This window comes from Bolinopsis microptera, chromosome 2 (assembly GCF_026151205.1).
Source record: "Bolinopsis microptera isolate Bmic1 chromosome 2, MBARI_Bmic_1.0, whole genome shotgun sequence".
Taxonomy (NCBI): domain Eukaryota; kingdom Metazoa; phylum Ctenophora; class Tentaculata; order Lobata; family Bolinopsidae; genus Bolinopsis; species Bolinopsis microptera.
Window position 1 is genome coordinate 21594335 of NC_087073.1, and position 27186 is coordinate 21621520.

Sequence of the window (27186 nt, forward strand, 5' to 3'; positions counted from 1 at the left end):
ATGGACAGTAGAAGTATCGAGGAAATATCCCTGAACGAAGTGTTGGAGAACACAGTTAAAAGTTATGATAAAGTTCTTTCCTCACACGAAGAAATACTCTCTGCCAAGGTTTGTGTTTTAAGTGTTATTTTTCATGATATTATTTCATAAATTCATCCCCAAATATGTGCAATAACACAACCTGTGGGCAGTAATATATGTCTGTGCAGTTTTCATCGTGTGATTATAATATTTTTCGTAGGTTTATCATTATATGAAATGGCACGATCCTTTTAAGGAAATTATAATCATGTGCCATCAAATGTGACGTCTAACTAACACTAGATTATCTCAATAAATGTGGCAACATCTCAGTGTCACAATATTTCCAGGCTCAATTAATGGAAAATCAGCTGATCCTGCTACGAAAGCAGATCCACATAGTCTCAAAAGACTTGGAGGAAATAGCGGACAGCATATCAGATGCCAGGCTCTATGACATCTGTCGCAGGCAAGCACATTTCAATATTTAACAAAGCCATTAACCATTAATCTAGTATCTCTGTGTTAATTTAGGCACTTGAAAGTTTTCTGAAAAAAAAAAAACAACGCGGAGAGCAAAGCGGCGTTAAAGAACACTAACGAGGACAAGTTGAGAATGAGGAGTTGGCGGATATAATACAGGGCTAGCTGGGAGCCCATACAGCAGCCATGTGTTGAGTGTTATTCAATACTTGTAACAGCCCTGTCCTTATACCCTGTGTTCGGAAACTAACCGGCCTCTCTTTTCGTCTTGACAGTGTATTCTTCTTCACCAGTTTACTGTTCTTTGAAATCCCTGCTCCCTTCTTTGTTGTACGGGTTATACGGTGGTTTTTTGAGATAAGTGTGATTAAATCAATTAATATTTCTCGGTTTCTGGTTTCGCTGCATAATAATAATAATCTCGTATGTGAGAGATGGCGAACTGTGCACATTTGTGTAGTACAATCTTGACCATCTTGTATCTTTGTATGTGGACCTGCTCTGTTTAATAAGCTCATCTTTTGCTACTCAAAGCTTCATCCGTTGTCGAACATCGTCTTTAAATAAGAGAGAGAGAGTGAGAGAGAGAGAGAGAGAGTGAGAGAGAGAGAGAGAGAGAGAGAGAGAGAGAGAGAGAGAGAGAGAGAGAGAGAGAGAGAGAGAGAGAGATAGAGAGATAGAGAGAGAGAGAGAGAGAGAGAGAGAGAGAGAGAGAGAGAGAGAGAGAGAGAGAGAGAGAGAGAGAGAGAGAGAGAGAGAGAGAGAGAGAGAGAGAGAGAGAGAGAGAGAGAGAGAGAGAGAGAGAGAGAGAGAGAGAGAGAGAGAGAGAGAGAGAGAGAGAGAGAGAGAGAGAGAGAGAGAGAGAGAGAGAGAGAGAGAGAGAGAGAGAGAGAGAGAGAGAGAGAGAGAGAGAGAGAGAGAGAGAGAGAGAGAGAGAGAGAGAGAGAGAGAGCGGATGGCTAGAGAGGATGGCTAGAGAGTCCACTATTCTTGTATAGTCGAAAGTTTCGCTCCCAATTTAAGTCTTGAGTAAGAACCACGTCTGATCAGATTATACATGTTATCTCCAAACTTCACATGGAGCAGATGGTCTTGCAGTGTTGTAGTGTTGTAGTGTTGTAGTGTTGAGGTAACAGTATCAAATAACCCAGTGCTACCTGTTATTACCACATTTTGTTGGTTTTACATTTCACCGCTCTGCACCTTGTGATCTAGCTCTGTGTATTTCTCTAGCATCGTGTACTTGTAACTCTCTTATTCAGAACGTTTGCGGAGTATTCAGAGTAACTCTCGCTCTTTTTCATTACTTGAACCCTTATTTAGAGTACTCACGATGAATTTTCCTATTTTTGAACCTTCGGCGCTCCCTAAATCTAACTCGTGAGTATTGGATTACAGGTGAACTATGAGTGCTGATGTGTAGTGTGTAACACATTCTGGTAACATCATGTAATATATACCCGTAACACTGCATTCTCTCTATTTCGTGTACTTGTAGTGCACTTTACATACCATAATTTCGTCATAGGTTCCACGGAATCTGCAGATTTAATCCTCCAAATTCCGTTTAACTGTTAATAGAGTGTGGTTGTTAGCCACCCACGAAGTGAAGATCCCAACTGTAAACGTGATCCTCTATTATATTCAGTGTATATTCAGTGTAACGTGATATCCGATATTTCCTTCATCATGACAATAAATGTACGATCTATGTTAGTGGATGACGTTAATGTACAGTTTATGTACAATGTATAATATCTACTATAATAAATAACCCTGGTATAAAAGCCTGGTTATATTATTATATTACTGATGTTGAACAATATTACACTAAACACCTAAATAGCTCCTGATAAGCCGAGGCTCTCTCTCTCCACAGTGTTACTATTAAAGGTATCTGGTATATGTTTACTGTAATAGTGTTATACGTGTGGGCACTGAGGGCACCACCTTCTTCAAAGTAGCTCTTTCCTTTATTTAGACGTACTTGGAGTTGAGGTCTGTGTTTCTCTTTTACTTGGGAGTTGAGGTCTGTGTTTCTAGACGTGTTTCTCTTTTACTTGGGAGTTGAGCTCTGTGTTTCTAGACGTGTTTCTCTTTTACTTGGGAGTTGAGGTCTGTGTTTCTAGACGTGTTTCTCTTTTACTTGGGAGTTGAGCTCTGTGTTTCTAGACGTGTTTCTCTTTTACTTGGAGTTGAGCTCTGTGTTTCTAGACGTGTTTCTCTTGTACTTGGGAGTTGAGCTCTGTGTTTCTAGACGTGTTTCTCTTTTACTTGAGAGTTGAGGTCTGTGTTTCTAGACGTGTTTCTCTTTTGCTTGGGAGTTGAGCTCTGTGTTACTAGACGTGTTTCTCTTGTACTTGGGAGTTGAGGTCTGTGTTTCTAGACGTGTTTCTCTTGTACTTGGGAGTTGAGCTCTGTGTTTCTAGACGTGTTTCTCTTGTACTTGGGAGTTGAGGTCTGTGTTTCTAGACGTGTTTTTCTTGTACTTGGGAGTTGAGCTCTGTGTTTCTAGACGTGTTTCTCTTGTACTTGAGAGTTGAGCTCTGTGTTTCTAGACGTGTTTCTCTTTTACTTGGGAGTTGAGCTCTGTGTTTCTAGAAGTGTTTCTCTTGTACTTGAGAGTTGAGCTCAGTTTGAGGTTTGTGTTTCTAGACGTGTTTCTCTTTTACTTGAGAGTTGAGCTCTGTGTTTCTAGACGAGTTTCTCTTTTACTTTGAGTTGAGCTCTGTGTTTCTAGACGAGTTTCAGATAGCAATAATGCACAGTATAACTATAAGTAAGGTAGAGAAGAGTCACACTATCAGCTTGAAGCTGGCTAGCTTACACCCTAGCTGGCACTTGATTATGATGCACATATTATATTATATTATATGTGTTATGTATAAGCTATACAGCTCACCGTGTGTCAGGTGCATAATACGATGTCACGCCGTTACTCGCTGCCAGCTCATCTTGTTAGCTAGTTTAAATAAACTGTGTCGACTCATTTGTTTAGTTAACCGGGATATTTGCTCTCAGTTTGCCAATCACTTTATAACTTTATAACTACGAACCCACTGCTCATTTATAGCTCGCCGCTCTATTGACCTGTTAGATCGCTCACCCGTCACGTGTTCTATTTTTAGATACAGAGAGTCTCTCTGTGTGTTGTACAGGGCCCTTGTACCTAAGTGATGCTCTGTATCCACGCTTGTATCCCTCTCTCCCTTCCTCTCTATCTATCTCTGTGTGTGGAGATTGTTTTAGAATCTCAGGAGAAACTAGATATTATTATACCTGTTTGGCTACTCTCTAATTGTGCCTAATTATGGTGGATTCTCCAGTCGATTAAGTGGACACCTAATATAATGGTCCATTAACTGATTGCAAAATCGTTTTATCGCTTCGAATTTGTGTTGTCTGGCGGTTTTGTCGTGCTTGTTTGATCTTTGTGTGTATTTGAGGACTGATCTCTTTATATAATATGTTGTAGCTTGCTTTAGCAGCCGAGAAAGGCACTTTTGGTAATTGGTTGCCGGTATGGGAATTCTGCCTTCAGCACAAAAGAACGTTGGTCGTCGGAGTTTTGAAAACTAAGACTTCCATTGTAATTTGACCTCCTTTCAAATAATCAGTTCGATGTGATAAGATACAGGATAAGTCATGTTAAATGTGCGGGTATTATTGTATTATAACTCAAACTTGGACAAATTATTGGTTCGTTTCTATTTGTACTGTTGCAAAGAATATTCGCGGTCACTGGACTGCGCTGAATCTTCACAATTAGTGTTTTCTCGATTAATAAAATCTTTTTGTCGCGACCACTAACTGTTTAACGACCTATATTGTGGTTTGTAACTATAATTAACACTAACTATTATATGTAACACTGTCTCAACTATAATTGTCTCATAAGGTTAACACTGTGTCTAATTCCCCAGGTTAAGGAATATTTCAGTGCCCCCAGCCGCACGAAACAACACCTCTAAGAACCTCACCAACAGCCGGCCCGCCTCCATGATCGCACCCAGCTCCCCGCGTATTGCGGAGGTTAAGCGCTGCTCCAGCGAATCCCAACACCTCAACGCGGTGAAAGTTCGCAAAAAATCAATGACAATTGAACGGCTGGAGGACAGACAATTCCGAGCACGAAACAGTGTGTGTCATGTGAGTCAGAGAGATCCTAAACTGGATTATCAGCTCAGTTCGGACATGTTGGCTCTCCAGGAGACTAGTTTCGCTAAGAAGTACGGGGATCCCGCCACTGTCACCAAGGCGGCCATCACCATTCAGAGATGCTGGAGAAAACATTGTCTCAATAAAACATTTCATAGGATCAAACTTGAAACGCCCTACAGAACCAAATCTATGAACTCTAAAGTGAAGCCTATTGTTAAGATTCGTCACATTTCCAGCTCGACGGAGAATCTCACTGAGGAAAATGTCAGGGTGAGTAGACATTAGATAATATCACACATTTCAATACCATCCTCACGCATTTCAATACCATCTTCACACATATCAATACCATCCTCACACATTTCAATACCATCCTCACACATTTCAATACCATCCTCACACATTTCAATACCATCATCACACATTTCAATACCATCATCACACATTTCAATACCATCATCACACTTTTCAATACCATCATCACACATTTCAATACCATCCTCACACTTTTCAATACCATCATCACACATTTCAATACCATCATCACACTTTTCAATACCATCCTCACACATTTCAATACCATCATCACACATTTCAATACCATCCTCACACATTTCAATATCATCATCACACTTTTCAATACCATCCTCACACATTTCAATACCATCCTCACACTCCATCATCTAGTGTTTATGTATTGACTATTCCAGATTCCTGGTATGGCGCGTGACTTATCTTCAATGTTTTAAATCTTAATGCTCTGTAACAGTGTTACAGTGTTACAGAGGCATGCAATTTTTGTACATACTTAGCATGAACACTAATTTTGCTGCTTGACACATAGATTTGTTACAATTTAACATCTAAGTATCGTGTTGCTACAGTGCTACCTTACTATTACACCAAGTTGTACTCTGTTTTATTACGTTTCTAAACTTAGTGCTATGTCAAGTTTTTGTCGATGTTGTTGTGTTTTGTGCTCGCTAGCCTGTCAATGCATTATGTTTAGCAGGTTTGATATAACATTGATCTGACATATCACGAGGTCACATCATTGTCTTGCTTCTACAGAACTAAATGATATTATCTTGGACAGCATCTGATAACGTTGCCTGTCAGGCTGTCACCAATTTAATTAGATAAATCTCTTTTGCTATTATAAGAATTGACAATAGCAGTACGTTATAATAATATGGATATATCTCATTATTTGAGACGGCTCTTGAAAGTACTATTATTGGACATGTAGATTGTAGCCCCATTAATTAAACCTGCTCACTGCGTACTTCAACTTGACATATTTAGCTAATCAAGCTGCAGTGCACCCTGACCCCTTAAGGTATGATCGGTATGAGCTCATAGTGTCTGGGATCTCAACATTCTGACCTGCACCCTCCTTGGTAATGAGGATATCTGGGGTACAATTAATAAGGTGCTGACCCACTAGTAGCGGCCCCACTCGGCCCCAGCTTAATGTAACTACAGGGTGGCCCATAAGTGACTACCCACACGCAACCTCTTAATAACTCACGTAATTCGTCTCCAAATTGCACCAAAATTTCAGAGATTATAGATATGGGTCAAACTTAGATTTCCTGAAAGTTCCGTAAGCCATGTCCAATTACAGTGGGCGTGGCGTGACACTCCCTCTTTTTCACTATTGTCTTCATAAAATGAGAACGCTTTAAGCCAAGAACTCAAAATTTTTTGCACACATTTGGCTTGATAATTGAAAGCCTTTCCAAAAGTTTCAAGTTCATTGGTTAAAATATGGCTGAGTTATGACCATTTTAAAATCCATCGGATATGTGATCCGAGCACTCAGTCAGTGATATTTGCACTCAATTAGTGATCTCGTCACCCAATCTGATCAAGAGTAAGGCGTTAGCGTGTATTAATGAGGTTCATTAGGCTTTGATTGGATAACGATGATGACTTTGCTAGAAAGGGAAACACAAATTTTTAGGATAAAAACCAGATCGTGACTTTTCAGGAAAAGCCGTTCTCTCCACCACTTCATCCGGTCTAGTAGAGCCCCAGTGAATTGCATTCTGGGAGTTGACATATCCGTTTATATGGCCTTGTCGCTGTACCAGATTTCGTCCTCAAAGTAGGGATCCACATTCTGCTTGGACAGGAATGTGTTGGCGAAATCTATCCTCGATTGGAAATCACGGTCCAAAAGTTTGTGTTTCTTTGTGATTCGGTAGGCCCGGTTCGATGATTCAATGGATGGTTCATTCCTTTTTATTGATTGTAAGGAACCTGTGACTAGCAGGGCTAACAAGCCCTGAAATGGTGACACCACCATAAATTCGTGTGATAGCGTTTTAGGTGCAGTCAGCTGTATAGGCCGGCCCATAAGCAGGCTGCAACCAATCAAGCGGTGCATGTGAGCCAAACAGGCCATTAACCAAGTGATGAGATCACTGACTGAGTGCTCGGATCACGTATCCGATGAGTTTTGAAATGGTCATAACTTAGCCATATTTTAACCAATGAACTTGAAACTTTGGGAAAGGTTTTCAATTATCAAGCCAAATGTGTGCAAAAAATTTTGAGTTCTTAGCTTAAAGCGTTCTCATTTTATGAATACAATGGTGAAAAAGAGGGAGTGTCACGCCACGCCCACTGTAATTGGGCGTGGCTTACGAAACTTTCAGGAAATCTAAGTTTGACCCATATCTATAATCTCTGAAATTTTGGTGCAATTTGAAGACGAATTACGTGAGTTATTAAGAGGTTGCGTGTGGGTAGTCACTTATGGGCCACCCTGTAGTTCTGAGCTTGTAACGTGGTTCTCTTTTTCAGCATCAAGTAGCAGATATCAGCACTCCTCAGGATCCTCTCCAACCTTCCTTTAAACGGAACGAGTTCGGCCGACAGATCATAGGAAGGAGTAAAACTAATCGCATGGTCTCCAGCAGCAGCGAGTTCTCCTTCACACAGGTAAATATACTGTTTACAGGCAGTTGCTAGATCTTCACAGTAACCACAGTACCATAGTAACCATAGTAACCATAGTAACCATAGTAACCATATTAAGTAGATCCTGCATATTAAGTAGATCCTGCAATCATACAACGAATAAGTTAAAGGTTTGTCCAAAACAACTATGTTACTATATCAACTAAGTTAGTTGTTACACACTTACACAGTGTAACACGGGTTATTGGTTCTTCAGAAATTACATTGCCTACAACAGTGTAACATTTCAAGTTAATTGAAGTTACATGATTTGTTTGTCGTGGCCGAGTGGCTTGTTTTCATGAATTATAAGATGAGCTAACTCAACAAACCAATAAGAAGACCGTATAAGGAAGTGTTTTATAACAACCACATCTGGAATACCATATAAGGAGATGTTTGGTAACGAGTTTGTTTTCAGGACGGCGATAGTGCATTATCTCTTTCTGAAGTGGTAATTTAAAGCATATTGCTTGTCTTCTTTGATCAGCCCCTAACAGTAATTAATTCTACTGAATATACCGCCCGTGCACAGCTGAGGTGTAGCATTTAATTACAACCTTTCATCATACAGGGTGTTTCAAAAGTCTTGTAACGATTTACTTTGTGAAAAATTGTGAAACAGTGAAAGTTATTTCATTTCTGCAAAAAAAGTTTCTTCAAGAAAGGAAAGGTGTTAATGGTTTCGGGAGTTTTGACAGGTCGCAATGGTCACGTTTTACAGGATCGAGTTTAGACAAATGGTTACAAAGTTATTCAAAATGTAACCCGTTTAAACTTTTAAAGAATTTTGAAACACCCTGTAGTAAATTTTTACCTCAAAACTTGTTTTCAGCATTTAATTGTGCTCGCCCTATTATATCTAAGCTTATCTTGTCTTATCTAAAAGTATAAACATTCTTTATAATGTAACCCTTATCTTGACCTTAGCATCTTTTGTATTTTTCTTATTTTTACTCTCTAACAAATCACAATTAGTCTGTACGATATAAATAGAACATTAAAGTGATATAGAGTGTGTCAACTGCACTAGTGGAGGTGTTAACATTTGTACATCCTCAACCTCTCCTGTGGGAGTCTCCACTTTTCTTATGGGAAAATTCACCGTCTCTTCCTTTTTCCCAAAGAGTCTAGTTTCATCGCGTACCTGGATACCTATATACAGGATACTACTGCATATATATTATAATATTATGTAATCCATTAGACATTATTAACCTTGCTTTTGCCATGACGTCGTCGTGTATGTCCTCTATAATTTTAGTTGGTACACATGTCTTGACATTGGCTGAGCTATATCCTTATTAAATCGAGCTTTAGATTAGCTCACAGAGGTCAAATAAGGTGGACACAGCACACGTAATAGGTGGACACACGTAATAGTCAGTAACCTGGCGGTGCATTAATTAATACTCCCCCAACTGGGAGTAGTAAACCTCCACTTCCATCCCAGGCCCAATGAGAATTCAGCACTTCCAGGTCCGAGGTACAGATATTAGAAATACTGCAGTAACGCACGTGCTCCAACTTCTTGTGCTCGAACTCCTTGTGCTCGAACTTGTTGTGCTCGAACTTCTTGTGCACGGCTCTGTTTGCTGACAACAGTTTACGGTTTCTTGACATTATAGTGTTCACTGCGCTGTAACACAGCTCCACCTCTAAGTGGATGGATTAGAACTAGTCAACTCATTATTTGCACTGACATGACCATATATGGTAAACCGTCAACCTGCGCTCTCCGCAGACTTTCTTTTCTCTTCCGTGAGGTGATGTGTAAAGTTCTGAGTGTAAGTTATTTGTCGCATTCCATTACCATGGTTACTATTGTATTACCACTATCAGCTTGTCCTATTTAGCACATATTATTACAGGTCAACACTTCTACAGTTACTAACTATCCTAAATATGCCCAGAAATATTTGTGATTCCTGTGAACGTGCATTATCATGCCCAATCAAAAGAATGTGTCATATTTCCTGATATGTAATTCTGTTGAACGTAACTTTACCGTTATATGTGCTATATAATATGTTATATAGTTGATTTTGTTGTCTCGAGAGTTGCAGTATGTATCTCGTCCTTGTTGTCAGCCTATATTATTTGTGCAGTAACTTTTATCCTTTGTGCAATAAATCATGCGCTGCTTTTAATTTTGGTGTGGTAGTATCACATGATGCAGGAGGTCCATGAAAATAAACATCATGGAGGCTGCGTCATTTACAACAAACTGTTATTGCTGTATTCTGAGGTTTGTACTTTATAGAACGTTCTATTTAGTAAAGATATTGCTGTGTTCTGTGTCGGGTAATTATTAAAATATTCGTTAACTCTGCCCTGCAGAATCAGCTTAATTTCTATAATGCAGGGTCACGCCACTTAGCACTCAGTTTAATTAATATTTTAATTAGCAACTCGTTAATCAAACCTCATACATTGTAGATACACAGGTCTAAAATACAGACTTGAAACCATCTTGTGCGTGAAGCTTTTGATTCTGACTGTCTTGTTAACTTTGTTTAAATAATCAATAATCATGTGTTGTTACAATGCACTGCCCTGTTTATGAACGACTTGTTAAGATTTCTTGGCAATGTTTCAACGAAATAAAAAGTCTGTTCATCCGAGCGGGATCACATGACCATGACCCAATCGTGCGTTTCCAGCAGCTGGATTTCGAGGCAGGACCAGATCACGAGGACGACGTTCCTTCTCCCCTAATATCCAGATCAGACCTTTATAAAGTGAGGGATTTGGAGAGACAGTTGTCGGAGCCCGCCGACTTGGAGGTAGAGTGTTTGCTGCATGACACCGCGTGCGTTGCCATGACACCGCGTGGTTTGGTTGTGATCACTTTTCATCGCGTGATATTATATTTTCTGGAATGTGATGTTCATGAAAAGATGCAGAGTTCTTGTTTGAGTTTAATAAGAGAATAAGTTTCTGATAATTGTACTTGATTGTGGTGTGAGTTATTGTGTTGTCTAATGTAATAATAATAGTGCTGATTTGTATTGAAGATTGTGTGAGTGGTTTTAGCTTCACTAATTGTTGATTTCGATTCGCTGATGTTCCTATAAGCGATTAATCAACTTAAATCATAAAGTTGATAAATCTAAATCTCTTGAATTTAAGGTAATTTAACTGAAATGAAACATAATTACTCAGTTTGATGCTTGCTTCACATGATTACACAATAATCCCTCCACACTTCATGACAGGTAGTATTCCTTATTAAATAGTCAACTTTGGTGGAGCCTGCAGGATTGCAGAATTTTAAATTAGTCTGACAAAGTTTGTGATTTTGGCGATGTCCATTATTACAAGTTCGCATGCACATTTAATTCACAATGATTCTGATTAAATTGTGAACCTTATCAGTGAACTTTATCGAAATGATAATGGCTGTTTAAATCAATATTATTTGAATACTCTGATCACCAACAGAAGCTGCAATCAACAGTTTGAATATTCTATTGTCAAGGTTATAGTGTTAAGGCCACAGGGGGGGGTCCGAGGTCAATTTTGAGATTTTGAGATATGTTGTAGAGCTCGATCTAAATTTTCAAATGCTTTTGTCCTTACCGAAAACAAAGTTTCCTATTTGAAGATATCACGCGTTGAATTTTGAGGTTTACCTGTAATTCTATTGTAAATGAAAACTTTAAATGCAATTGTGTTCAAAATCTATCTTCTTTTTTAGTTTATGACTTAGAACCTTGTAACTTGGCAACAATGTTCTTAAAGGTATTTTGAGTTTTTGTTATGTAACGATTTATGATATCTTGCTCCAAAGCTGAGATATGAGGTTAACCATGAGTGAGAATTACAAAATTTACAAAATTTAAAATGGTTAACCTCATAAAAAGAGTTAGGAGCAAAATTACAACAATCGTTACATAACAAACTTTTAAATTTATGTCAGGAACATAAGTTCCAAATTTGAGGTGAAATGGATAAAAGCTCTAGGAGAAGATAGGTTTTTGAGGTGGTAAATAAATTGTTCAGGAGAGTCAAAAGACTATGATTCTGAGAAAATATGTTAACCTCAATTTTCCAACAAATAAAGGACATATAATAGTTCTGTTCACATTGGATGGCCAATTGATACCCATTGATAAGTTTAACTTGTGATGAGAGCAACAAAATGTTAAGAACTGGTTATTAGTGAGGTTAACTGATTAAAAAGGCAATAGTTAACCTCTATTTTACGACAAACTAGGCGCTCTGGGGGGCTAAGGGTGGTGTGCAAGCGTCAGATAGTACGTGGTCTGCCAACTGGCAAAAAACTTTTTTTCGACCTCGGACCCCCCCCTGTGGCCTTAAGTTGAAATTCTATCAGCCGTGTCAACTGTGGCTTTGAATACCATTTCTATGAAAACCATTACTATGTCTAATTACAGAATCCTTAAATAAGCTGCATGGTTAGCTATCCTGTTATACACAACATTTCTAAATATACATAGTTATAACATAATATATTCTCCTGACTTTGGCCAATGGACAGGAGCTGCAGGATCTCAGAATGTTACACTAGTTTAGGTACTTCATCACAATATCCCGTCTATTTAGCCGAGTAGTTCTAATGTACCGTCACAATAGTGACTTTAATATACCCTCTTGATTAGAACTCAATACCTCCTCACTAGGGGGGCCGGGGGGGGGGGGGGGGGGGGGGGGGGCGGTGTACTCTGTTAGTACTAAGTTGCCAGTAACAGTAGTAGAAGTGGAACTGTAGTCTCGAGATGTTGAGACTACAGATGTTGAGGGGGGGGGGGGGGGTGTACTCTGTTAGTAGTAAGTTGCCAGTAACAGTAGTAGAAGTGGAACTGTAGTCTCGAGATGTTGGTCTGAAACTCTGGAACCTTCTAATAGCTATAACAATATACCCAGGCTCTATGGTTTCAACCTGTATCTCTAATCTTATGATCTTTAAGTAAGCTGAGAGGGACTGAAAGTCAGGAATGTAAGACTGAAGGGCAGGAATGTTCGTTAACCCAGGTGGTCCCCTGAACTGGAACATGGAAATTAATTTAAACCTAGTTACAAGGTTACTAGTTACTAGTTACAAGCCCAGACTCATTAGTCATTAGATTAGGACTGTTAAAGTGGCGCTATGTGCATCACGGCAACAATTTCATCCGAATGTGATTGAATATTCGGTCATTTAGGAATGTTACCAAACTCAATGAGTAGTTAAGGTTAGTGTCATGTGGTGAACTTATACAGATGTAGTGGACATTTACATTAATACTGTGAGGGTTACTGAGTCTCCGAACCAGCTGACAAGCACAAACCATGCAGCCTCTATGTTATGTACTCGCTATAACATGCACTTGTAAGGCCTCTCAAATAGTTCAAAAAGAAATTCCTGGCATATTTGTGTTGGAAGTATGAAAACTGTATTTTTTGTTATGTTTTTCAATCGAGTGCTGCTAATTCGTCCTCCTAAACGTTCTAGAAGCCAGGTCAGATTTCTTGATGATATTCGTATTCTGATCGTTTATCTGCATTGTAGTAGTTGTACAGCAATACTATCTGCATTGTAGTAGTTGTACAGCAATACTATCGGACCTTTACTGATAGTTGAAATTCGACATATGACGTCATCTAGCGTCATCTAGCGTCATCTAGCGTGAAATATCGCCAGATGATGATAGATGACGCTAGATGACGCTAGATGACGCCAATTAGCGACATTGTCGCTAAGTGCACGTCGCTAAGTGCACGCTTGATGGCGCCTGCGTCAGATGTCGTCGCGACAGATGTCGTCAGATGACGTCAGATATCGCTAGATGGCGTCAGATAGCGTCAGATGTCGCGGCAACATATGACGCTAGATGACGCTAGATGTCGTCCCTAGAATTTTTATGAAAATAGCGCTATCTGTCGCCTGGCGTCAGTGCTGCGTGCTTAGCGTCATCTAGCGTCATCTAGCGTCATCTAGCGTCATATAGCGTCATATAGCGCTAGATAGCGCTAGATAGCGCTAGATAGCGCTAGATAGCGCTAGATAGCGCTAGATAGCGCTAGATAGCGCTAGATAGCGACATTCGAAAGGTGCCGTGCACTTAGCGACAATGTCGCTAATTGGCGTCATCTAGCGTCATCTAGCGTCATCTATCATCATCTGGCGATATTTCACGCTAGATGACGCTAGATGACGCTAGATGACGTCATATGTCGAATTTCAACTATCAGTAAAGGTCCATACTATCTGCATTGTAGTAGTTGTACAGCAATACTATCTGCATTGTAATGACAATGAATACCCGGGCTGCATTCTCTTAATATTCATTACTTTTACCTTCGCCCGAGGGCACAATGCACATACACTAACATTTGAATGTTTGAAATGCGTTTAAACTGATAAGGGATGCTTTAGTGAACCTTTTTAACTGACGGATCTGGAATTAGATTATTTTTGTGCAGAGACAGTGCCCTGGTGCCCATAGTTACCCTTCAGAAGTTCAGAGCATTGAGTATGAAATTGATGGACATTTCTTCACGTTTTTATTAAATTTAGACAAATCATTAGGCAAATATCGTTCTAGAATATTATACTCATATTACTGCCGAGCTGTACCAATATCTGTGCATATCTGATAATAAGAGTTATATTATAAATTTGCATAATTATTCCATAATTCTTAGATCTGGATTTCCATACACAGCAATGTCAGATAATTAGAGGAAATATTAAAATCATAAAATCATAAAGTATTTAGCTAGGTGAAGTTAAACATTATCATTATTCATTATAATAAGTCGGTTATATCGACCATTTTGAGCATTGTCTAAGACGATTATCTAAACAATCATGCTATGTATTTACATAACCCACACCTCAAAGCTGTAATGGGAGTATTAGTAGTACTAGTTCCCACATTAGTGACTAGTAGAGAGGTGTTCAAGTTTTGTAAATGACCAACAATCAACATTCCTGTACTTTGACACTTACATGCTACTGAGCTGTGGAACGATATGAATCAAGATTCCCAATTTTCTCCAGTACAATGTGCCAGTAAAATGTGTCCAGTAAAATGTGTGTGGGGTTAGCTCTCCTATTCTTGAAGTACACTATAGGTTCCTGACTGGGCCCTTATACAGGGGCCCTTTAAAAGACCTAAAAGATACCGACAGAGAAGTGTAAATATGTAACTGGCAGATAATGACACTGTCATCAAAGAAAGTAGCGACAGTAATAATATTAGTAATAATATTAGTCCGTAAATAGTCCGTAATTAGCGAGTCCTGATACCCCTCAGGGCAACTCTTCCCTCGGTTCTTAGTCCCTTGTTTTGGAGGCTGATCTAGATGTAGAAACTAGTCTGTGTAGATTTTGTAGAAAGACAAAGACTGAGGGCTTACACTCAGCACAGTACTATATTTAACAAGGACCTCTTTCTCTCTTTGTCTTGATAAAACATAGCCCGCTAACAGACCTACTCTTCACTTGTAGCTCTTGACTTGGTGCTATTTTGACGCTCAATATTCTACAATAACACATTGTGTAACACATTGTGTAGCACATTGTCCGAATGTTTACCACTGACTTGGTGTGGTATATTAATTGTATAGAGCTGCAGCTGACTTACTAAGTAGGGAACACTAGAGAAGAGTTAAGAGTAGGTATAGAGGAGGAGGTATACTCCTCACATACAATCTACATACAATCTACCATCTACATTCTACTATCTACACAAAATATTATTGTTACATTTTGTACAGTATTGTCCACATCGCAATGTTCAAATAGTCTACAATCTAAAGTCAACAATATATATGTTACAATGTAGTTTCCAATGTAGTCCACAACATAGGTTACAGTGTATTCTACAAAGATAGGGCGTTTTATCCCCTAAGTGTCACGTGCTAGATGAGCTATTTTCACCTGTATTAGGATAGTTAAGATGAAAGAGGTAGCAGCTTAGTAAATGAAGGTGTCGACAGAAGGTAGACGACGTAACCCGCATGACTCTGCATGAGACAAATTATAATTCCTTAAAATTTGGAGTTCTTACTTCTTGCTTTCTTAAATCTGATTTTATCTGCGATATTCTTTTTTATAATGTCAGGCATGGGTCCAGCTCATTATTTGGAGGGGCGAGTAGGGTTGGCACGGGAGGGGCATTACGCTGCGGAACATTTCACTGCAGAGAGTGGATCCTTGGGGGAAATTTTCAAAAATCAGCCTTTGAAGGAAACAATAATTTCTTCTAGATAAGAATATGATGGTAATGATGGCCTGGAGAGCTGATGCAAATTTATTTGATTTGATTTGATCGGTTGATGCTGATTGGTTAATAAACTTGCATCCCCTTCACGCTTTCACACACGTTTGCAAATAATAAGATTACAACCTTCATGCCTATTGAATAAAAAGTGCCACAAAAAGTGGTTAAAACCAATTATTTGATTGCAAACTATTCAGGCTACTCGGAGAAGGAACACAGACAACTTCCCCCCTTCGCCAGACATCATAAACACTTTCAGAACTCATGCTAATTCATGGAGCAACTTCAACAACCAAGTCTCACAGCTATTATCATCCAGGTTAGATTAATTTTAGACTCAAGTTCAACTGATCTTTTCAATCACCTTCATACAGTAGAGGAAATATTCCGGTCCGAGTTTCCGATTTGTCAAGGTTATTACGCTTTTGTGAGCACCCAGATAACATTGGACCAACCGACAGAAGTAGCACTTCTGAGTTTCTCTAATGATCACGCCGGTATTGGGTGAGCACATTCATTGATATTGATCACTGTATTATTAGAATGATAACTTACCTTCCTCCCCAGCAGCAGCAACAGTGGCAGCTCACCTCTGGGTGAGAGAGTGAGCGGTGATGGCGCTGAGAATCCTGAGGACCCTATTCGCATTGAAACTGACTCTAAACCCAGCAAATACCTTTCCCCTATCGCAGAGGTATGAGACTTACTATGTATTGTAGTTATAACATCACTCATTACATTACATCACTCATTACATGCCTTTCTTAATTTAGTTTTAAGCAGGTAGTGACCCCCGTCGGCCCCCTTACTCAGGTATTGTAATCGTGCGTAGCTACATCAGTACATCATGTTTGGATGTGTTTCATACACTCTTCCGCTCCATTAACCGATACTGTTAACTTCCAAACCTGCCCCTGAGTAGCTATTCTCCATATGAAACATAAGACAGAACAGCCTGCTCGCAGCCAATCACAGCACAGTATTTGAACAATCCACCAATGAGAGCCTCTTATTTGGACCAATGTGTACAATACCTCTATCACACTAGCTCTGGTAACGTATTTTCTGACTGTGTCTGCTGGTTCTGTCTGTATTGTCTAGTAACCCCCGGCTTGTTACTTGTTCTTACTACCAGAATATCTTAATTATCTTTGTTTGGTGGTTATGGTTGATTGAGTTGATGAACGCCAACCTGATGAATGTCATTAGCAATGTCAACGTTAGGAAACTTCCGAATGTCGCTAAATTTGTACGTTGGGTTTGTAAAACATGCCGCATTCATCATATTACACCTCGTTAAATATCAGTTCTACCAAGTGGTTACTAGTGGTTACTAGTGGTTACTAGGCTAATAATTCAAATAATAAGAGTCACATCATGATTTCTCTAGTTTTGACTTTTGGTTTACACTCACGAGTCTTAATGTGTTATAAGTACGCTAGATCCTTAATAACGGACTGAGTGTCTCCTTAGAATTATACCAGTACAACCCCGATTTACCGCGACCATTTCCTTCCCCCATGCACAATTTAAACTAACAAAACCCCGATTTACCGCAAACCCCGATTTACCGCGAACCCCGATTTACTGTGGTTGTGTCCTTTCCCCGCGGTAAATCAGGGTTTCACTGTATTGCGATAGTTAGGGCTGGGATCACATTGGTGCCCGGTACATTTACTACCAGGGTAATTATGAGAACTCCTTATTATTCGTGCGTCATCTTCTGCAAAAACAGATTACATATTAGCTTGATAACCGGCTATATACTAGTTAGGACTCGCTCTGCTTGAATTGGGCGACCCAATCTTGAAGACTTGCAATTTCATTAAATTCCCTCAATTAAGGTCATGCTTAAAAGGTTATGTCGTAAAGGTTATTAAAAGGAACGAGATATTATAATATGATAGACACTTCGTCATTTAAATTTCTCTCATTTACCAGAAATACGGGCACCTGTGGAGCTCGACCTCGAAGGATCCCGAACAGAGACAGATGTGTAGAAACTATAAACTAGGTGAGTTCTAGTTCTTAGTTAAATCTTATACTATAAACTAGGTCAGTTCTTGTTCTTAGTTAAATCTTATACTATAAACTAGGTGAGTTCTAGTTCTTAGTTAAATCTTATACTATAAACTAGGTGAGTTCTAGTTCTTAGTTAAATCTTATACTATAAACTAGGTCAGTTCTAGTTCTTAGTTAAATCTTATACTATAATTTAGGTGAGTTCTAGTTCTTAGTTAAATCTTATACTATAATTTAGGTGAGTTCTAGTTCTTAGTTAAATCTAATATTATAAACTAGGTGAGTTCTAGTTCTTAGTTAAATCTAATATTATAAACTAGGTGAGTTCTAGTTCTTAGTTAAATCTTATACTATACACTAGGTGAGTTCTAGTTCTTAGTTAAATCTTATACTATAAACTAGGTGAGTTCTAGTTCTTAGTTAAATCTTATACTATAAACTAGGTGAGTTCTAGTTCTTAGTTAAATCTTATACTATAAACTAGGTGAGTTCTAGTTCTTAGTTAAATCTTATACTATAAACTAGGTGAGTTCTAGTTCTTAGTTAAATCTTATACTATAAACTAGGTGAGTTCTAGTTCTTAGTTAAATCTTATACTATAAACTAGGTGAGTTCTAGTTCTTAGTTAAATCTTATACTATAAACTAGGTGAGTTCTAGTTCTTAGTTAAATCTTATATTATAAACTAGGTGAGTTCTAGTTCTTAGTTAAATCTTATACTATAAACTAGGTGAGTTCTAGTTCTTAGTTAAATCTTATACTATAAACTAGGTGAGTTCTAGTTCTTAGTTAAATCTTATACTATAAACTAGGTGAGTTCTAGTTCTTAGTTAAATCTTATACTATAATTCAATAGTATTGTGCCGTGGTACCGTGTGCTGTTGTTAGCGGTACCGTAGTGTGGTACCATGGTGTGGTACCGTATGTGTGGTACCATGGTGTGGTACCGTAGTGCGGTACCGTATGTGTGGTACTTCCTACGAGATAACAGACTTCTAATATCTATAAATTGAAAGGTTGCAATAGTTCAAATATATGTGCTGTGTTGGTTGTACCCAAACATGCTACATTGTAATATATGATTAATTGGGGCAGCAACTCTCATCTTAACATTGAATAGACCAATCACAGCACACTACCTCTAATTTCTATTTGATCTCGCTACCACAGAATAGTACTGTTGCTGCAATACAATACAGCGTAATGCTGTAATACAAGGGGCGTGGTGGGCGTTATACAATTGCAACATTTACTTTATAATGTTGTGCAAGGACGCGTAGTGGTCGGGAGGAGGCCCAGAATAAATACTGCTCGAGCAGAGAATAGCGGGGGGGGGGGCATTACTATGGGGGGGGGGGGGGGGGAGGGGCATTACTATGGGGGGGGGGGGGAGGGGCATTACTATGGGGAAGGGGGGAGGGGTATAACTATGGGGAAGGGGGGGGGGGGCATTACTATGGGGAAGGGGGGATTACTATGGGGAAGGGGGAGGGGCATTACTATGGGGAAGGGGGGGGGGGGGGCATAACTATGGGGAAGGTAAATGACTTGGTTATCTCATTGTTCATATGTATCAGTTCTCAGCAAGTTTTAGCTATGTATGCTAATCTTGAATGAACACACCAAACAATACGCTTGAAGCGAGAAGCTGTAAACATTTTCTTGAGAATTCCTGGTCTCGAATAACATTCCATAACTAGGGAATGTACCCGGGTAGAATTAGGACTGTGCTGTGCAGGAGATTGAAGTTTTAACCGGTCTCATTGCAGGAGTGCACAAGTTCAACAAGCGGCCCTCGAACGGAGTTAAGCACCTGACGACAGCTGGAGTGGTACGGGACTCACCTCACGACATAGCTGCCTTCCTCCTTAACGGAAAGGGGCTCAGCTTGTCCCAGATCGGCAACTTTATCACGGAGCTTAGGAAGCCGCTCTCCATAGCCGTTCTAGAGTGAGTACTAATTCCATAGCCGTTCTAGAGTGAGTACTAATTCCATAGCCGTTCTAGAGTGAGTACTAATTCCATAGCCGTTCTAGAGTGAGTACTAATTCCATAGCCGTTCTAGAGTGAGTACTAATTCCATAGCCGTTCTAGAGTGAGTACTAATTCCATAGCCGTTCTAGAGTGAGTACTAATTCCATAGCCGTTCTAGAGTGAGTACTAATTCCATAGCCGTTCTAGAGTGAGTACTAATTCCATAGCCGTTCTAGAGTGAGTACTAATTCCATAGCCGTTCTAGAGTGAGTACTAATGTCTAATTCCATAGCCGTTCCAGAGTGAGTACTCATTTCATAGCCGTTCTAGAGTGAGTACTAATTCCATAGCCGTTCTAGAGTGAGTACTAATTTCATAGCTGTTCTAGAGTGAGTACTAATTCCATAGCCGTTCTAGAGTGAGTACTAATTCCATAGCCGTTCTAGAGTGAGTACTAATTTCATAGCCGTTCTAGAGTGAGTACTAATTCCATAGCCGTTCTAGAGTGAGTACTAATTCCATAGCCGTTCTAGAGTGAGTACTAATTTCATAGCCGTTCTAGAGTGAGTACTAATTTCATAGCTGTTCTAGAGTGAGTACTAATTTCATAGCCGTTCTAGAGTGAGTACTAATTAGTAATTTCATAGCCGTTCTAGAGTGAGTACTAATTTCTTTTTGTGTCTGCTTAATTAATGTGTAAAAATGCTTTGACGTTTGAAGTGAGTAAAAGGGATAAAAAGCTAAACTTGAATTTTTCGGTACTGGTTTTCTGAAAATTGTATTAGTCAATAAAATATTGTCAGCGCGAAAATAAATATATACGAGTTGATGCGTCACCACAGTAAAAGTACATTATGCAATAATTCGTGGGCCGGGGGATGTCATCTAAATTAAACTTGCAATTCACTTGTCAGATTAACTGGCTTGCTCTGTAATTTATGTTGTCGGTTGTCGGTTGTATCGCATGCGACTATACAAATCTGACATTCTTACTTCGCGAGTAAATAACGATAAAGATCTTCGTCGTTTGATGACTATTTTAAGCTTGCACTACGTCAATAGGCTCGGATGTGATTGGGAGACAAATTGGTACCTGACAAGTGACAGAGAGTAACTAATGGTTACCAGTGGCTGTCATGTGGTTGTCATGTGGTTGTCACGTGGTTACCACGTGTTAAACTACTTCACACTTACTTCCACGTGGTCACCAAGTCTATAACTCTAACAGTTCTACTGCCAGTTCTACTGCCAGTTCTACTGCCAGTTCTAATACCAGTACAGTAGCTTACTAATTACTATGTGACTCACTGAAAACTACTATAAACGTACTTTTCTGGACAAGTGACACCAAACCAAGTGATTGGAAATGTCTGTGAAGTGAGCAGATCTAGTTGTTGTAGTATAGCGAGAAAGCAGATCTAGCGAGGAATTATTTTGGGATTATTACATCAGCAATAAGTTTAAACTCTAGCTAAAGGACACATACTCCAGTACGTGATACATACTGGAGTATGTACATTTAGTTGGGTCAAAGGGGCTACGACAGAAGCCTTCTAATGATTGTAAATCTTAACATACTCCACCCATAACTAGATATTATGCAGAAAAGCGAATAACACATACGCATCTCACTTCTAGGCTTCTTTACTTACATACCACGTACGTAACAGAAATGAGCCTACTGGTCACTGCTGGAGGGATCATTGGTTGTGATCTATATATATATTGGTTGTGATACTTGTCAAGCCTTTAAAAGGACGCGATTAATTTGTCATGTTTTGCAACTGAGAGAGTTTTAAATTCAACACAGAGTTTTTATCCCTTTACAATGCTTTTATACAATCTATTTTTTCTATTTTTCAAGTGTATTTTTTTTTCAGGGAGTTCATGAAACAGATTGACTTTACATCGCTACCTTTCGAGCAAGCTCTGAGACATTTTATATCAAAACTTAGATTACCGGTAAGCAAATCTTTATCGTCATATTTCTCTTTTAATTAATGTTGGACCTTTTAGATCTATTAATAGATATTGAATCATATGCTGTCATTTGTCATACTACTGACTATTGGGGAATTTAAACTCTGACTATTTGGGAATTTAAACTCTTGTCATACTACTATAATATAAAAGAATAATACAAGATAATATAGAAATAATACAGTTCCGTCAGAGGTTCGGGCGATAAAGACTCTAATTATTCCTCGAATAAGGGTTTTAAAGTTGCTGAGTTCAGCTGAAACTGACTCAACAATATAAAACACATGGTGTATAATATAATATCCAGTACAAGTACAATGTACAATTTAATATAGTAGTAGTTCATTGTTCCACTTCTTTGTTACACGCATTCTTGTGTAGTCACAATGAAACAATGTGACACAGCGCGCGGGAGGGGGGTTCATTATTTAAAATGTAAAGATACAAGTTTGATACAATGTTAAGGTACAAGTTTGATACAATGTTAAGATACAAGTTTGATACAATGTTAAGGTACAAGTTCGATACAATGTTAAGGTACAAGTTTGATACAATGTTAAGGTACAAGTTTGATACAATGTCGTCTATGATACAATATTTTTCAAATATGGGCTGATAGCACAGCGAATCAGCGATGTTACGATGTAATAAATGGTGTTTAATAAAGTATTATTTTTAACGAGTCACCACTAAGCTGTATATACTATATTTACGACGCTTACGCTCCAAAATGAAATGGTTTGCACAGCTGTAATGATATTTTACGGACGTTCTTCAGAGAAGGCAGGCAGCCAAGATGTGATAAACAATATGGAAACGCAAGCAGCCCTTCTTATCGAATATATTATATTATATGAAGTCACCTCATCATATTATGTTCACAGAATATAAAACATCTCGCAACGAACTCAATTTTGTGTAGCCTCTCAAATTGAGATTAAAATTAAATTTTACATTAGAATGAAACCAGGCCATGATAATGACAATAACGCGACTTTGCTACAACATAACGACAGATACGTTCGCTATAATTATACGTCACATAATCTATTTCTATTCAGACATTTCCTGAAACTCTTCCGGGTGTCAGAATGATAATCCCATCAACATGATGTGAATGTTATCTCTTTAACAAGATAACACGTTATATGTTTGAAACTATTGTCAGCTCCCCGTCACGAGATTACACATTATCAGTAGTTAGTTCTAATAGATGAGGGTCCTGTAGCCGCGTGTAAAATGTACCGACACTTCTTACTTACTGTGATCATGTTGATGAGGTTTAGTTGAACATTGTTCCTCCTCACGTAGTCAGCTGAATGTTTAGTTATAAGGGTATTAGTTACCAGTAATCCGGCCTGGGGTCGGAGGTTCATGATAATATTGTTACAGTTTTAAATTTAATGGCCTTTAGGAAGAAGATTCTACAGTTTGATAACTTTTACAGAGTTCAGAGAATATTTATTTATGAACTTTCCCAGGATTATTGCTATTCCGTGTTAATTGTGTTAACACTAACAGAAGAGTAATGTGATCATGTTACAGGGTGAAGCACAGAAGATAGACAAGCTGATGGAAGTATTTGCGGAGCGGTACTGCGAGTGCAATCCTGGTGCAATCAGCGACACTCAAGACACAATATACGTTCTAGCTTTCTCTGTTATTATCTTACAAACCGACCTTCACAATCCACAGATAAAGCTTCACAGGAAGATGGATTTAGAGTCCTTTATTCAGAATAACCGAGGTGAGTTTGTGTTTTTGTGTGTTTGTCGGTCTGTTTGTCGTTGCCTCACCTGAATCCTGACAAAACGCCTGTTGAGCTGTTGTGAGGTATGTTAGCAATGTGTGTGTGTGTGTAAGGGTGTAGGTAAGCGTGTGTATCTTGCAGCACAGTGTATCCCAGAGATTAACTCAATTACACAAACTGTTAATATAACCTTCCTACTACACCGAATTAGATCTTGAGACACCTCCATATCACACTATACACATACTTTAGGAGATCTTGAGACACCTCCATATCACACTATACACATACTTTAGGAGATCTTAAGACACCTCCATATCACACTATACACATACTTTAGGAGATCTTGTTTTCTAGCCTGAAGTTATTACGAAATTCATCTAAGTTTAACAATTACAGAAAGTATGAGCCAATCTGTTGATACCATTAAGTAATTATACCTAATAATAATGTAGCTGCTGAAATGTTATTCCTGCACACAGGATTCTCCATAATCTATATTCTATACACATGGGAATTGTACACATGGGAATTGTACTTGTATAGGCCGGAAAAAGGACCTATAACTGCTCTCTACCTCTGTTCTAGTAGCTAACTAGTCTACCACATAGTGATGTAAGATAGCTAGTAGCTACATATCGTGTGGTGAGCAAGCCTGATTATAATAAAGTCTAATTAGTAGAATCAGTGTGATTAATTTAGTGAGTCCCTGATTTACTGAGCAAAAGATCGTGCTAAAGAGCTAAACTTCCTAGAAGTTCGCACGTTGTAAACATATTACAATATAGTCGTATGATATTTGGCTGTAAACATAATAACATAACGTGTATATAGAGAAATTTAATTTGGACATCGTCCAATTTGTTTAATCACTAATCAGTGAATATTCCGCTAGATTGTTAATCGAATTCCACTAGTAATCATTGGTTAATGTTTGTGTTTAGTATTTAATGCACATTTTATTGAACTTGTTGTTTTGCACACACACAATATAGTTGATTGTCTGTTAGTAAGCGTATATGGGATGATCATTGCTATTGGAATCAATAATCCGCAAAATTTTGTTTCTGAGAGACCATGAACTGATGAACATCGCTAATGAAATTGAGCTTCTTTTATGGAACGCGCGAAGTAAATTTAGATGACTAAATTTTAAGGCATTGATCAATGAGTGAAACAGTAACCGCGCCGCGCGCACGTGTTTTATCTATTCATGTTCTGTGTGTGACCGGTAAATTTAATTGTGTGATGTGACTGTTGTTTAAAAAGTAGGACAATGCAAAATGTTGTACAGACTTAAAACATCCAGACTTTATGTAAGACATCGTATTCGAAAATCATTCATGAACTTTTGGCACAAATTAGTTTTGAAATTCAGAATTTTCACTCTGTGAGATTGATAATACATGAGCAAAATTCGTTAAATAAAACGTGTCGTCTCGTCACAGGTATCGATAATGGTAACGATCTGGAAAGAACATTGCTTGAAGCAATTTACGAAGGGGTGAAGAAAGAACCAATAATATCCGGCAGAGACCACCTTGATTTTCTGGAATCTATCGACAAAAGTATCGTGGGCAAGAAACTGAGCCTGATGGACCCCTGGAGAATGCTTATGATGGTACGTACCCTCTACACTGATTTAAATTCAATATTATTATTACCTCGTGTTAACACCCAATGATATATTGAGTGCTTTTTTAGATTATATTATTATAATAAAACTACCGATCTTGGAATGTGGAGTTTGTGGGGTTAGCTGTAGCAATTACATAACAATTACATACCATTAACCTCTCCTCTTCAGACTACACAGATGCAGGAAGTAGTGAATAAGAACGAAAAACCTCCTCCAGATAAACATATCAGACATGTTTTCCTTTTTAACGATTTACTACTGGTACATATCTCTCTTTATTATTTGTGTTGTGGTGTTTTAAAAAAATTATTTCGGCTTCAGATTAATGTTGCATTTAATTGTTACTAAATGTTTCACGATAACAAAACCTTGTGATATCTTTATAAAAAGTTTACTTTCCTCAGATAACCAAGCAGATGAGCACTAGAGGGAAGGCAACAACAAAGACAGCCAAAGAGCGCGTCATAGCCACCTGCTCCTTTCAGTACAGACAACATTGCACTGTGTGTAGCTTCAAAGCTGAGTCATTTTCCACCGAATGTAAGTATCTCTCTTATCATTTATCTATTTATAGAGTGGGTATTCAGTAAGATAACAATCTCGGAAACAACTTTCACCATAATAAATATTAATAATATGTAGCTAAAGTCTAAACTTCTCAGATCATCCGTTTGGTATAAAGTTAGTAGACAGTTACGATGACAAGAGTGTTCTAGTCGAGCTAGCAGCCTATAACGAGGACGACAGGAGCGCTTTTCTGAACGAATTAGCAGAGGTCACGTGGGTCTATAGAGCTCTGGAGAACGATCGGATTGGGACACTCGGGGTTTCAGATAAAATGGGGCAGAGCACCCTGTCCCTTCATGTGAGTATTCCTTAAATCAAGGTTTTGGTCCGATTTTTAAAAGAATATTTAAATATGATTTATTTCTGTTAATTGACACGATAATTTATAGAAAACTCATTACTTCAGAGTTTCAACTCGGACTCTGACGCTGGACGAAGGCACACGCACACTCTGGGTCGAAGGTTCTTCAAATCGAATATTTTCAAATCTGGTCACAAAAGGGAAGCACTCTCACCTTCAAGTTCAGTATTTTATAGCCAGGGTATCGGCTCGGCTGACATTCCTGATAGCGTGGAATCTTGATATTTGCTTTGTAGCGTAGGACTATGGGAATCTTTCCTCTTTTTTATTTCATGTTTTTAATGTTGATTTGGATACGGTTGGATTGGGCTTTCATTAAAACAGTTCAAATTTCCTTAAAATTTCTTTACCAATTTCAAACGCATTGGGATGCAATGTGGAATGTTGGATTTCGGGAACTTGTTCGTTCTATCGAGTGATTATTTTTTCTTTAGAGTAGTTGGATTTGACTATCACACTGCGGGCTATTAATAAAGTGACAATTTTCTCATTAAACGTTTTTAGATTTGAAGTAATATGATTTCTAGTTGATTTTATTACACTATTACCGATTTATTTTAAATCATTTGATGACAGCAGATAAGTTCAGCTCTGGACAATGTTTGTTTACATTTATGCATTCTAAAGTTTTTATGTTTGATGTTTACAGATCAAAATCAATTTGAAGTTAAGAACTGTGTTTCAATCATAGGAGTCCTAACACTTCATTTGTCCTTACAACAATAAAAACCATCTGAAGTACCCTGTCCCCTGAGACAGTGAGACGGCTCCATATTTCTGCAATAATTTGAGAATGCGGCAGACGAAAATTAAGTCCAGACTTTGGGTCGGTAATTTATGAGTCAGTCATTGGATCATTCAATCTGGATTACCTTGGCCATGAAGAATATTGATCATCGGTGAACCAATGTTCATTGTTGAAAATATTCTGACCGGAGTTGTGGAGCACCATTTCCGAATGTCAAAAAAACATCTCCATAAAATATCCATCGTGATTTAATTTTATATGTTAATGAAATCATGATTA

The 27186-nt window shown here is 38.4% G+C and overlaps 1 protein-coding gene across 1 annotated transcript; it reads left to right on the plus strand.

The window, feature by feature from the left end:
• On the plus strand, nucleotides 1-26833 carry LOC134811781 (uncharacterized). The gene is made up of 17 exons (XM_063818846.1): nucleotides 1-108; nucleotides 372-490; nucleotides 4428-4935; nucleotides 7477-7614; nucleotides 8054-8086; nucleotides 10296-10418; nucleotides 16064-16185; nucleotides 16434-16560; nucleotides 17808-17880; nucleotides 19658-19838; nucleotides 21743-21824; nucleotides 23388-23589; nucleotides 25041-25213; nucleotides 25400-25492; nucleotides 25636-25771; nucleotides 25894-26096; nucleotides 26205-26833. The coding sequence occupies exons 1-17, from the start codon at nucleotides 1-3 to the stop codon at nucleotides 26379-26381; spliced, it is 2598 nt and encodes an 865-aa protein (XP_063674916.1). The 3' UTR covers nucleotides 26382-26833.
• Nucleotides 26834-27186: the final 353 nt, after the last annotated feature.

Excerpts from the sequence above, each read along its gene's own strand:
- LOC134811781 (XM_063818846.1), top strand. The coding sequence starts at position 1 with ATGGACAGTAGAAGTATCGAGGAAATATCCCTGAACGAAGTGTTGGAG. Across the intron at positions 10,419-16,063 it reads CGGAGCCCGCCGACTTGGAG|GCTACTCGGAGAAGGAACAC; the intron begins GTAGAGTGTTTG and ends CAAACTATTCAG. Across the intron at positions 17,881-19,657 it reads GTGTAGAAACTATAAACTAG|GAGTGCACAAGTTCAACAAG; the intron begins GTGAGTTCTAGT and ends GTCTCATTGCAG.